At 41.0% G+C, this 14,376-nt stretch overlaps 1 protein-coding gene across 1 annotated transcript; it reads right to left on the bottom strand.

Annotated features, from left to right (window-relative positions):
• Positions 1-9,607: 9,607 nt before the first annotated feature.
• On the bottom strand, positions 9,608-14,363 carry LOC143134413 (uncharacterized). Its single transcript, XM_076294850.1, has 3 exons — positions 13,213-14,363; positions 11,742-11,909; positions 9,608-11,473 (listed from the first exon to the last, which is right to left on the bottom strand). The coding sequence occupies exons 1-3, from the start codon at positions 14,276-14,278 to the stop codon at positions 10,485-10,487; spliced, it is 2,223 nt and encodes a 740-aa protein (XP_076150965.1). The 5' UTR covers positions 14,279-14,363; the 3' UTR covers positions 9,608-10,484.
• Positions 14,364-14,376: the final 13 nt, after the last annotated feature.

The following is a 14,376-nucleotide window of genomic DNA, read 5'->3' as shown; positions in this document are numbered from 1 at the left end:
AGCCAACTAGCTCTGCTGGTGGCAAAACACATGGTGCTCATGAGTTGTAGCGCTATCCTATTGCGTGCAGAGGGAATTTGAAAGACAACCGATTATCCCGCCCCTCGGACTGAGCACTGCCAATGGTGAGTGCCCAGACCCTACATTCTTCACATATCCACTAACTTTAATCTAATACATAGTTAAACAATATTAAACTACTGTCATGTTATTGTTCAATTTGTGTTGATGCCACACACCATAAAGCAGATGACTATCCACAATACAGTAGTCCTGTGGGTAGAAATGAAATTCTTAGTTGTTCTGTCCACAGATACTGCTGAGTATATCCTGTTGGGCGGTGTTGACATTGTGAATACTGCTAAGCTTCATCTTTCGCAATTGGAACTATACTCTCATTCCAGCGTAATAATCAAGGAACACCACGGCTGGATGAACTGGAGAAAGATAAAAAAAATCAATTGTTTAACTCAAGGAGAGGTGAAAAATTAGTGTAATTCTCCAAATGGTGCATGGAATATCCCTTTAAACTAGTAGCCTACCTTACACAACATTTTATTGGATAGCCCAAATCAAATTGAAGATCTAGGGTTGATTATGCTGATACTTCTACTCCTCCCTCAGGTAGTAGGCCACGTCTATTTTATTTAGGTTCAAAACTCACCTGCCCACATTGCATCTTGCTCCAGATACAAGATGAACCGATCTAGTGAGTTCTGACTGTCTTTAGAGTTTGTGGGCCAAGGGAAGACTTACCAATCTCTTAGACTACATGACAAAAGTGTGGCGACACTGAGGATTTGGCGTCAACATCACGGTTTATTATTTGCTAAAATAAAGTTAAACGTTGCGGTCTAACAGAGAGAGATGGAGATGCACAGAGAGAGAGGAAGACAGACATTTGGATAGAGAGAAGGAAACGCATGTGTAGTAGGCAAAGACAAAAACAATGTGATGCCATTTCGTCTTCTTTTTCTGTGTGACTAGTGTTGATATGTGCTATATACAGTATAACCTAGGCCTACAACCTGGAAATAGTAGCCTAATTCATCCTGATTACTTTTACTCATGTCAGTATTGATTTGATATTTGCAATAGGCCTATGATCCTACAATTGGATTAGGATACAGAGGTGTGTCTGTGAGCCTACTGAAAAGCAATTTAGACCCATTTTGTTCAGGTAAAAAAAGAAATCCTGTTAGGCACAGCCTCAATAACCTAACAACAGAATATAGTGTCAAGTCAAGTCAACTTTATTTATATAGCGCATTTCATACACAGAGGTCATTTAATGTGCTTTACATAAACACAAGCAAACAGGAATAGCTAATAAAAGCATAAAAGGGCAATAGTTTAAAAGTGTTTAAGAAGTAATAATTAAAACACATAAAATTGCAACAGTATAAAAGTATAAAAGTGTGTAAAATAATTAAAAACATAAAAAAAAACAACATAGAATGATTATACTAGTCAAGCACGTGCACGGGCATGTGTGAGAGAGGGAGGGATAGAGAGAGAGAATGTGTGTCTTGGAGACAGTTGTAGAAAGAAAGATACAATGCGGTGTGTTTTGTTTTACTATCAAAAGGGCATCTAAACATCACACAGTCATTTATCTGCACATCTGCATCTGTACTTCCACTGTGGTGCTTTGGAATGTTTGAATGTGTTCATGTACCGTATTTTCCGGACTATAAGTCACACTTTTTTCATAGTTTGACTGGTCCTGCGACTTATAGTCAGGTGCGACTTTTATATGAAAAAAATATATAATTGAATGTAAAATATCTGGTGTTTGGCTGGTTCAGGATGAGTGCTACCAGAATGGTGTGTCGATTAGAACACAGGAATGAGTCCAGGAATTACTTCTCAATTTTGATCTTTATTGCCATTTGCTTCTTTCCTTGTTGTTTGCTTTCTCAATGTTGGTTTACAATGTATGCATATTGCTGGTATCTACAATCAAACAAAGCCAGCTTTACTGATACAGATCATTATAATAATAATAATACTGTACATTCACATAACCACAAAGGAAATCTTTAACCAAGTGAAACATTTAACAGTTATCAAATTAATGTCAATACAAAATGATTAAATAAACTTACAAAGTCATAGACGCAGCAAACGCATGCAGCACAGAGAGGCACACTAGTGGGGTTGATTGGTAATTATCCTCAGGTGGAGGAAGCTTCAGGAAGTGGGCGTGTCTCCCAGTAGAGTGACAGGAAAGTGACTGGGATTTCCAACATTGAACATGTTTTTAAACTCTTTACTCTGTTAATTCATATTAACTGACATGAACCCTACATAAAACATTACCGTCTACAGCAGGGGTATTCAATTAATCTTCAGCGAGGTCCAGTTACGGAAAATTTCCTCAAGCAAAGGTCCGGAGCATCATAATGTTTAACGTGCGTGTTTAGGCTATGTATATGTATGTATGTATAATATTAGGATGGATGGATGGAGCCTAGTTGTAGATATATAGATAGATAAATAGATAGATAGATACTTTATTGATCCCCAAGGGGAAATTCAAGAAATAGAAGATTGTAGGCCTAGGCCTAATGTTTAACGTGAAATAAAATAAGTAGCCTAAAAGGCAACATTCGAAATGAGGAGAAATAAGGCAAGATAAGAGTAGCCTAATTGGGGAGAAAAACTGAGTAGCCTTGGCTATTTTTAAGATCTTAACGTGAACTTAAAATAAAATTTGAGATGAGACAAGGATGGATATTCCACAGCTGGTTCCTTGAACCCATTAATCAGCAAGTTTAATTTAATTTTTTTAGGTTTTTTTATGTTGACCCGAAATCCTGGAAACCCAGGAATATCACGTTGTTGGGCAGTTAATGCATGTAGGCTTAACTAGATTGTGGTGGATCAATCATATTGCCTTCTTAAATTGTAAAATATTCTGTGGTCTCAGTTCACTGTTGAATGGGCCTAGCCTACCCTATGCTTGCTCAAAATATATGCTTTGTCTAGTAGAGGTGCTTCAAATTGGCGCTTAAAATCGCCTGTCTCAGAATATGTAGAAGAGGTCCAGGGCAATTCTGCGCAAAACTGTCACATCCATATTCAGTTGGCGTTACCGACGTGACAGTTTTGCGTGGTATTGCCCCCGTATCGTTATATAAAGCTCTATTCTCGCTGTCTAGCTGTCTCCTCTTTGAGCAATCGATGATTTGAAAATAACTTACTTATCGTTAACTTAGATATCCATCTGATTGTTTCTCGTCCCGTCTCCTCTCCTCGCTCGTTTCAGGCTATCAGTCTCTTCTCCATAGTAGGCTACTTTACTCACTGACTCGACTTTATCAGAATTCACAGATTTCACTGGCTGAGTAGCAGCAAGCGAAATGATGGTTCTTGAAGCTCATGAAGTAAATGCTGTTATCCTAACCAACAAAACATTTAGCGCAGCTTTGAAATCTTACGTGAAAATCTAAATTAGGCTATTATGGTCTGGGTCCGGATAGGATCACGTCACGGTCCGGACTCGGACCGCGGTCCGCCATTTGGTGATGGCTGGTCTACAGCCTCGAGAGAGCACTCTCAAATGCACAAGTTCTGTGCCCTTTCAGTCAGAGATTACCTGAAGAGATTACCTGAAACACACGTGCATACCTAAATCCTCAAATTATGGCCAGGATTCTATTTAGCCGGGCCTCAGATTCAGACAAATAAAGGCCAGTAATAATTTTGTTTCGATTTAACTCATAAAAGAGCTCTTCTTAATATTTTATATTGTTGGTTGGTTTAATATGAAAAGTCATTGTCCTACACCATGAGTCTCCAACACGTCACTCCCAAGCTACCAGTTGCTTGCCGCCCCCTTCTGAGCTTGCCAGAGGCTGAAGCAGTAACCTACATTTAAACACAATTGTTGCTGCCAGGATATAGCTACTTGTTGCTACTTATAGTCCGGAAAATACGGTATGTGTATGGGACTGTATGTGGGCAGATGTTGATATCAGCTTTTCTTTAACATGGAGGATGCAGTGAATTGTGTCTTGTTGTCTCCTTCAGGAGGGCTGTCCTGACCCAAAATCAGTCCAGATGTGGAGTGTGTGAGCTGTGTTTAAAATTACACAGTAACTAGTTGTATAAAATTATATATGTTTTCATTCCAAACAGACAACCATGTCCTAAACAGATCACTGATTACCCATAAAGCCAATATGAAGAGGAGGTTTGAGAGCATATATGAAGGCATCATAAGGTCAGGGACTCAAACACTTCTGAACAAGATCTACACCGAGCTCTACAATACAGAGGGAGAGAGTGAAGGGGTGAATAATGAACATGAGGTTTTGCAGGTAGAGTCAGCATCCAGACCACAATCTACAGAAGACAGAACAATTAACTGTAATGATATATTCAAGCCCTTCCCTCGACAAGAGAGACACATTAGAACTGTCGTGACCAAGGGGATTGCTGGTATTGGAAAAACTGTCTCAGTGCAGAAGTTCATCCTTGACTGGGCAGAGGAGAGCTAACCAGAGCTAACCAGGATGTAGATTTCATGTTTGTTCTTCCGTTCTGAGCTGAATTTGGTCAAACATGATCAGTACAGTCTTCACAGGCTCCTACTTGACTTCCACCCTGAGCTTAGGGAGCTACAGGATAATGAATACATAGACTGCCACATTGTGTTCATCTTTGATGGTCTGGATGAGAGTCGACTTTCACTGAATTTCCAAGGGAATCAGAAGCTGTCTGATGTCAAACAAACATCATTAGTGGATGAAGAAAGAGGGAAGGAGAGTGCTGCCTTGGGTCAATTGTTTTAGAAAAATCAGGTGAGGACCAGAATGATACTGAAAATTTCAAAAATCAAAAGCTGCGACTGTCCTGTCTGTGTGAGGTTTCTTGGTGAAAAAAATGTAAAAGGCAGTCAGAGGTCTGAGGCACAATGATTTAGTGAAAAGAAATCCTTTATTCCATTGAATTGGGCTAGCGCCTACGCATTTCAACTATACTGACACATCAGTGGATGTGCTGATGACAAGCCTCATTCAGGAAACTCTGCTCTCATCTGGATAACCTCCTGACCAGCAGCAACAAGTATCCCTTCTCAGTGCATCAGTCAGGTGACAGAAGTACAAGGGTTCAATGACCCACAGAAAGAAGAGTACTTCAGGAAGAGGATCAGTGACCAGAATCAAGCCAAGAGAATCTTCTCACACATTAAGCCAACCAAGTCTCCTCATCATGTGCCATATGCGAGTCTTCAGTTGGATTTCAGGCACTGTCCTTCAGCAGATACTGGAACAGGATGATGGGAAGAGAGTCCCCAAAAACTCATACACTTCCTGCTCATCCAGACCACCAGGAAGAACCAGAAGTATCAAGAGGAAAGTGAGACAGATAGACAGAGGCTCCTGGAATCACATAGGGGTGTCATATTGAAACTAGCAGAGCTGGCTTGGAAGCATCTGCAGAATGGCAATCTCATGTTCTATGAGGAAGACCTGAGCGAGTGTGGCATTGATGTCAGTGAAGCCTCAGTGTACTCTGGCATGTGCACTGAGATCTTCAGGGAGGAATGTTTGTTTCACCACAAGAAGGTCTACTGTTTTGTCCATCTGAGCATCCAGGGGCCTCATTTATAAAGATCTTAGACCGTGCATATACGCTCAAATCCATGCCAACGCTCAGATTTATAAAAAACGTCTTTGACGTGGAAAAGTGCTTATCTCCACGTCAGGTTCAAACTTGACGTACGACCATTTCCTTGTGGTAATGCCGGGGTACTGCAAGTAATCTGAGGTCTACGTGCGATGCATTTTCAAAATTCCAAGACCAACGATCTCATGTCTTTCTTTGCCATATGCATGATCAATATTATATATGAGAGGATTTTTAAAGTCGTTTTTGGACGCAGCTTAATGTTTCATGGTTTGGCATAAAACTGCTAATAAGAACTATAGCCCACTTAAGAAAGTGAAAAACGTATAGATTACTTATTTCATAATATCTAAAAAAAACACCAAGACCTACGATACAATGATTGAAACATTCTTACAGGCGATCTAGTATATTTAGTGTTTTCACCAATCTAATATTGACCATAAAATGTCCTATCTTGGTCAGGTGGACTGCGCCATGCGGTATCGGATTTTTGAAAAAGGCATTCAGAACATATGGTGGAGTTTCTTGTACAATATTGGGAATATAGGATAGCATTGGATAATGCAGTTTTGAATGTTAAAAGTGAATATACTGAGAGGTGGATAAACTCTAATAAGAGGTGGGTAAACTCTATTTCTGAAATTTCAGAGGTGGATAAACTGCGTTTACTCGCATTTAGCATCCACTACACCCTAATTTGCGCTCATAGGCCTATTCCCAGCTCCGTAACAGAAAGGTAATATTTGTCAGAGATTGGCAGTTCACAAGAGGCAAATTTCAGATTCAGAATAGGGCAGCACAGGGAATTGCCAGGCGAGGAGTTCAGTCCACAAACATAAAGGTCCAGGGCTTTTGCATAATTCCAAAAACAGAGAAGATTAAAATAACTCAGTCCACAAGTAAGTCTACTTGCAATGAGTAGTCCACACGGAAGTTTGGTAGATGCACAAATGAGCTTGACCAGGCACTGGTAGATCATGTCGAAGCACTGAGGTCAGTCTCAGCTCAGCTTACATACTCAACAAATGGGTCACATGGTGAATCCACTCATTGAAGCACAGGTAAACTGAGAAGCTCAGGAATGTGTTTGAGAACAATTTTTCCACCTAGTGGTGACTATCAGGAACTGTGTGAGGTCTGACACATGGTATAATAATTTTTCAATGGTGAATTCCTGGGTGTTGTGTTTTATCATGAGATACTCCATCTCAGCATCAAATCCAATCAAAGCACACATAACTTGGTTGGCACGTGTATGTCACATTATTTTTATATGTTTAACAGAGAGCCTTCCTCAGTATTGTGTCGATTGGCTTGATTTGCCGGTGCCGTCTGTCGGTGCAGCAACAGCTGAACTTCTCAACATGAGCAACGGGAGAAACGCGACGCAACGGACCCACAATTCAGTTCAGCAACAGATGACGTGAGCCCATGTAAAGTGAATGGGATGCGTCTCCAGAACGCATCCCATTCACAGAACTGAATTGTGGGTCCGTTACGTTGCGTTTCTCCCATCGCTCACGTTGAGAAGTTCAGCTGTTGCTGCACCGACAGACGGCACCGGCCAATCAAGCCAATTGACTGACGGCACCAATCAATCACATTACGGTTATACTTCAAGTCATTTGCATAGCTACCGTCGGAAACACCCACTGGCATGCGTTGACGGAACGCAACTGTGTGTAGGAGCCGTTAGGGAGCACCAGATTGTATGCATTAGAAGCTGAGACAGTTGGATTCACAGGTGACACCTGTGCCAGTGTTCTGATTAGCCCGAGAACTACTCTGGGAGCTTAACAAGTGCAGCTGGCTTTAGGCCATTATGACATCAAAGCCATTCAAGTCTATGGGGGAAAAATTTGCTTTTTAACATTTTTAATCCCCTATTTCTCAAACAATCACTGGCTGAAACTTAGCCTTCGTTTTGAACTCTGAGTGGTAGGTTGTGGCGTAAAATCACTTGATTGTAGGCTTAGCTAGTTTGTTGTTCAGTTGAACATATTTATCTAACAGCTGCCTCCCCCCCTTCTATTTATGTTAGGTGCCACTTCACTCTGCTACTGAAGGATCAAACTGATTGCAGCTGCTATGGATGGCAGGAAAACACAGTACATGTGCATTTCTAGATGAAGACTAAATAAATGCACTGTGAATAAATAAACTGATAACAAGTTGTCAATGGTTAGTTATGCAAGCTTGTGTAGCCTAAACAAGACATACCTAGGCCTAGCCAAATTTATCCTGGCTGTAGATAAAGCAGGATATGAATTTCCCAATATTTTGTCAGATTAGACTAAGTTTTACTGTGGTTTACTGAGGTTTAATATTAATTGACATACCACTGAAATCACATTGATCTTTAATTTGGTTGTAATTTCAACATTGTTTCAATATTCATTTTAGTGGAAATACCATTGAAATCCCATTGATCTGTAGTTAGAATTTCAACGTTGCTCCAATATTAATGAAGGGTGCAAAAGTAATGTAGAATAAATGTTGCAGTGCGACGTTGATTCAATTATTTTAACGTTGACAAAGTAATGTTGATTTTAACATGGATTCAATCACTAATTGTTAGCTGGGTGTAGAATGAGCAGTCATCAACACCAACTGAAAGGCCCGTTTTGCAGGTAGTCTTGCATTGTATACAATTAGGCTTTCTCTGAACTACATTTTCCAAAGGCCAGCTTTCGTGCTTGTGTCACAACTTCAAAACGGCTTGATGCACATGCATCAAATTTGGTGTGAACATTTGTATGGACTCAAAGATGAAGTCAAATGTCAAGGTCAAACCCACCTTGAGTGTGATATCTCAAGAATGTCTGACACACAAGGTTTTTTGGTACAAGGGTTTGTTTGAACTCAAAGATTAAGTGATTCAATGTTTTTTTTTTTCAGGAATCTCCCCACCAACATTAACCCAGCAGCTTTCCATCCACTATTCCTCTGGCATTACATTTCTTGTTTTATTTAAAAGATCAGAATCACAACTTCTTACAGATAAGCTATTCAGTGTTCAATGGTCAAAACAGAACATAACAGAAAATCATAACAGAAAGCTAGAAAGAGATTGCAATGCCATGAGAAGTCCCACTAACCAGTTTACCCTTACAGAGATAGGCCTACATATATACAATACACATAATTATTTTCCACACGATTTATTAGGCATCTCTGCTCAGTTGTTCAGTGATCACATTCAATGAATTACTGGAACTCTTTATAGTGACATGTGAAACCAACCGCTAAAGAAATTAAGGTAACACTTTACTTGACGGGTGAGTTCATAACACATTCATAGCAGCTGTCATAAACTGCACATAAAGCATTCATGACTGTTTCATGAGACATGACTCAACATTCATACCAAACCTTTCATGAATGTGGAAGACAGAACGATGACAACTTGTCAAAATAAAAGTTCAACATTGTATTTGTGTAACCTGGATACCATTAATTTAATCTCTCCAGCCTTTGTAAATATTTCTATATCTTTGTAAATATTTCTATATCTTACGCATAAGTTTGCATCGAATGTCACTTTACTATACAAGTTGTGAAGTATTCGTAATCACTGAGTTTAACACTGGGAGGTAAACTAGCCTACATTCAGCTGACCCGTATTTGCGTAACCTGGAAAGGTTGTAACAAAAGATGAGAAATCATCTGCAAAGGTTACATCAATCATTATGAAACAAAAATTATTTGCTTGACCATGTTCTGTCTTTTTGGCACTGGAGTAGCCCATTGACTCAGATGTAACGTGATCAGACAAGAGGTTTGGACCAAAAACGGCAATGCTGCTTTGCGACTTTGGACTTTTATTTTGACAAGCTCTCGTCGTTCTGTCTTCCACATTCATGAAAGGTTTGGTATGAATGTTGAGTCATGTCTCATGAAACAGTCATGAATGCTTTATGTGCAGTTTATGACAGCTGCTATGAACGTGTTATGAACTCACCCGTGAAGTAAAGTGTTACCAAAATTAATAAAATACAGACAGCTGGATGTGAATGGGCCACAGTGGAAGCAATAAGCCAAGATTGGGACACAACATTACTAGAAATGTCACCTTGATAAGAATTTTGTTCATACGCTTTGTTCTATACTTTATGTACTAACAGTATACAGTCAGACATCTCATATAATATCAGCCAGCTTCCCCCCAGCAACCAACAAGTACTAGGACAAACATCATAGCAAAATCTGCATTGCCGTCAGACCATTGTTTTAACTGCATCTCTGTGCTGTGTGTGCTTGCTAGCAATAACTTGATTACTTAAAGGAGAATTCCAGTGATTTTTCACATAGATCTCTGTTTCCCAAGGTCACCAAGTTATATTGTTACAAAAAAAAACAAAGTCCCATGCTCTCAATGCTTGAGCTGCTGCAGTCAACAGCTAGAGCTGCCAGGCAGCTACAGTGCTACACTCATTAGTGCTATAGAAAAAAACTCTGCAGTGGGAAATACTGGGAGTAAAATGTAATGATTGTTTACAATAGTCCATTTATCACATAGTTGATGTCTCTCTTTCTCTCACCAAGTAACATGCAAATTTCTCAAAATAATTAAATACAAAGATATATCTTTTGATGTAACAATTTGTGAATCAAGATGTAAAGATTCAGTGTACTGTAGATACAGTTCAGCAACAACATTTCCTGTGTTTACACCCATGATTACATACCGGCCTTCGCAGACCATTACAGGAGAATACAGAGCCTCTTGCCTCTTTAAACCTGATGCTTGACTGAAATGTTTTCTGCACAGTGAACAGGAGTACGGCATCTCTCATGTGTGAGAACTCTGGTGCAGGACCAGTGTCGACCTTCTTGAAAACGTCTTATTGCAAAGAAGTTTTAGTCTTAGTGCAGTTTTTCTGATGACTCTGTAGGCTCTTTAGCTGTGCAAAGCCTTTACCACAGACGTCACAGACATAAGGTCTCTCTCCTCTGTGCATTCTCATGTGTGCGTGGATATGACTCAGCTGGCGGAAGCTCATTTCACACTCAGTGCAGGAGTACGGCCTTTCTCCCGTGTGTGTTCTCCGATGGGCTTTGAGTGCATTGTATCTTGCGAAACACTTCCCACAGTCGGAGCAGCGGTGAGGCTTCTCACCTGTGTGCACGCGTCGGTGCTCGATCAGGTTGCCGTGATGGTTAAAAGACTTACCACAGTCAGAGCAGTGGTATGGTTTCTCCTGGGTGTGGACTCGTTGGTGCTGTTTTAGAAATTTGACAGTTATAAAAGACATATTGCAGTCATTGCATTGAAAGGGCTTCTCTCCTGTGTGGATTTTTTGATGGAAGTTCCGGGCTGACGACTGCGTGAACCTCTTTCCGCACTCTTTGCAGGCATATGGCTTCTTCCCAGAGTGGATTCTCTGGTGTACATGAAGGTGGGAGGATGAGACAAACCTCTTCTGGCATTCGGAGCATTCAAAGGGCCTCTCTCCAGTGTGTATCCTCACATGCGTCACTAAGGCCCCTGATTGGTTAAAACTCAGTCCGCAGTAAGAGCAGGTGTGGACATTCTTTTCCTTGTGGATCGCTTTGTGGGTTTTCAGGGACTTTGCACTGCTAAAGCTTTTCAAGCACAGGGTGCAGTGGAATCGCTCCTTCTCCTCTATGATGCCGCTGTAAAGATGGCCCTTCGAGACAGTCAGACTCTTTTCACTCTTTGTGCTTTGGTGGGGCATATCTCCCTTTTGTAGTTTTTCTCTCTTCTTAGACTTAGTTTCTTCTCGCAGAGTCTGGTGATGTGTACTAGATGCTACAAGACTGTTATTGGTGGTCGGTTCCCCATCAACCATTAAACCCTGGGGCCTTTGTTCTTGGTATCATAAGAAGGGAAAATAGATGAATTAATACTTTTACACGGGAGTAACATTTGTTTGCCTCTTTTTGAGCATCAGTTTTAAACAGGACAAATGCATGGTAAAGTGGAGATTAAATATAAAACATATTTGATTATGTATCAATCATATTTGATCATATATATATATATATATATATATCAATTAATGCTTAAAATTATGTGTCCCCTTCTAAGACAAATTGATAATTGATATCTTGACTATTGCCTGTGAATGAATACTAACCTCCTCTTCCCCCTGGTAGTGTCAATGTGTTATCCTGCCCCAGTAAGTGTCTGCAGTCCATTAGTTGTATTGTCAGAGTCTTCAGTGGAACATGCCATGTTGATCGGTCTTTGGGAGGAGCAGAACAGGCTGCAGAGGCCCCTGGGAGAACAGGGGTTTGGACGGAGGCTTTTGGAGAGGGAGAGGGAGAAAGAAGGGAGAGAAAGAGGGGAAGAGTAGTCCATGTGTAAATAATGAGAAAAATAAATGAATTAGTTCATTGAGCAAATGGCAGAGTGACCGTATGTGTATCACGAGAGAAAGGCAATGTATTTGTATTGCTCTATCAAAAGTCCTGAAGGGTGTGAACAATGAGAGTGCAGTTCCAAAAGGTTACTTTCACTTGAATAAAGAATTTGAATCCGTACTTATACTTTTACCACAATCTATTTTAACGCAAGTATCTGAACTTCAACTGGAGTATGTAAAGTGGACTCTTCCCTACCCTAATCCTCGATTTGATTCAAACAAAACATAAAGCTAGCTCGCTACTTCCTCCCCCTCCCTCCCATGCAATTTGCCTTATTCACCCGGCGGCCAGAACGAGGCTAAAGGGTACACTTGCCATTCCACCTCAGTCCAGCAGATGGTGGTGGTAATGCACTCCGTTTGCAAACTGCCAAAAAAAAGCTCACCGAAAAAGAAGAAGGGTTCACTGGCCTGTTTTTCTTCTTCAGTTTTTTTTTTTTTTTTACATTTTACAAATGGAGTGCATTACCACCACCATCTGCTGGACTGAGGTGTAATGGCAAGTGTACCCTTTAGCCTCGTTCAGGCCGCCGGGTGAATAAGGCTAATTGAAACTCTCCTAAACGTGATTCTCGTCTGTGATTTGCTGGAACAGTTTGTTATGTTTTTATGGGCTAGGTTTGCCCAGGTTGTTTTTGTTGCCATGGGCTGTCCACAGAGATTGCATTTTTTTACAGTGTATTCAGGACACAGGCAGCTAGCGGATGGTGAGGTGATGTTTTCTGTAAGTAATATAAAATGTTTTAGCCTAACTATCTTTCCATGGTGATGAGTGACCCAGAAAGCGGAACACAGGCACACCACTTCATTATACGTAATAATCATGATAAAAATTATGTAAAACATCAAGATACACAGGGTGTAGGAAATAGGGGAAGGCACCCCATGCCATAAAACAACAAATGACAGATACTCTTATTCCGACTGAACAGCCATGTATATGCACCTCCATGCTCCAAGTTGTAAATTCCAGGGGGCGAGGCCTTGAAAATGAGCATAGGGTGGGATATTTAAATTATGCTCGTTTCCAGCCGCCATATTTATCAACACACGTTTATTCTTACACTGAAATTGGAGCGATACGAGCGTTTCATGAATTACATGTGAGCCCCATCGTATGCTGATCAGATCTACGCTGGTTTCTAAGCGCAGTTGATAAATGAGGGCCAGTGCGTGCACTCACCTGTGTGAAGCCTTTTATGGATTTTCAATTCATTCAGATTTGAAAAGCTGCTTCCACACTGTGCGCAGTTATACAACTTCTCTCCAACGTGGCTCCTCTGGTGATGTTCCATTTCATCCACACTGGAACAGGCTGTTCCACATTCTGAGCAATAGTACGACCTTGCTCTGGTGTGGTTGCCCTGGTTGCCAATTCTCAGGTTTTTTTGTGATCCTTGTGAACTGGTCTTTCTACGAAGTAAAGGCTGAATCTCATGTCGTTCCAGATGACTTTGAAGATCACCTGGCTTATTGCAGGTCTTTCGTTGTTGGTGTGTTTTGAGTTCACTGGACTGGGAAAAACACTTTCCACATTCAGAGCAGGGGTAAGGCTTCTCTCCAGTGTGAACCCTGAGGTGACATTTAAGAGCACTCAATGTAGTGAAGGACTTCTCACACTGAGGGCACCGATAGGGCCTTTCTCCAGTATGTGTCCTAAGGTGGACCGTAAGATGGCTATTCTGAGAAAAGTCTTTCCCACAATGTGAACAGTGGTACGGCTTCTCTCCAGAATGTGTTCGCAAGTGAATTTTTAGATGAGGATGCTGAGAAAAGCGCTTGTCGCACAGTGTGCAGGAATACGGCTTCTCTCCAGTGTGAAGCCTTTGATGGATTTTCAGTTCAACCAGCCTTGCATACCGACCTCCACAGAATGTGCAGTTATAAGGCTTATCTCCATTGTGCACTTTTTGGTGACTCTTAAGGGAACTTGTATTAACAAATTTCTTCCCACAGACAGTGCAGGGATACGGTTTCTCTCCAGTATGAAGCCTACGATGCACCCTGAGTGTGGGGAAAAAGGTGAAACTTTTACCACAGTCCAAGCAGTGATAAGGTTTCTCTCCAGTGTGGACTCTCTGGTGCGATATCAATCTATTCAATTCAATAAAGGCTTTTCCACAGTCTGTGCAGTGATGAAGTTTCTCTCCAGTGTGCAGTCTCTGGTGCGATATCAAACTCCTCAATGCAGAAAAGGCTTTTCCACAGTCTGAGCAGTGGTATGGTTTCTCTCCAGTGTGTCTTTTCATTTTGCTCCCTTCATCAGGTGCATTCCTACAATCTGAGCACTGGTCAGGTCGCTCTCCAGTATCCGTTTTCTCACAGCTAGTGAGTAACGATGGAGAGG

This window comes from Alosa pseudoharengus, unplaced genomic scaffold, assembly GCF_046254945.1.
Source record: "Alosa pseudoharengus isolate Yale_2024_CS ecotype anadromous, Long Island Sound unplaced genomic scaffold, YU_APseudo_1.1 YU_APseudo_1.1_scf_1, whole genome shotgun sequence".
NCBI lineage: Eukaryota > Metazoa > Chordata > Actinopteri > Clupeiformes > Clupeidae > Alosa > Alosa pseudoharengus.
Note: the sequence above shows the minus strand (reverse complement) of the source record. Positions and strands in the feature narration are given on the sequence as shown.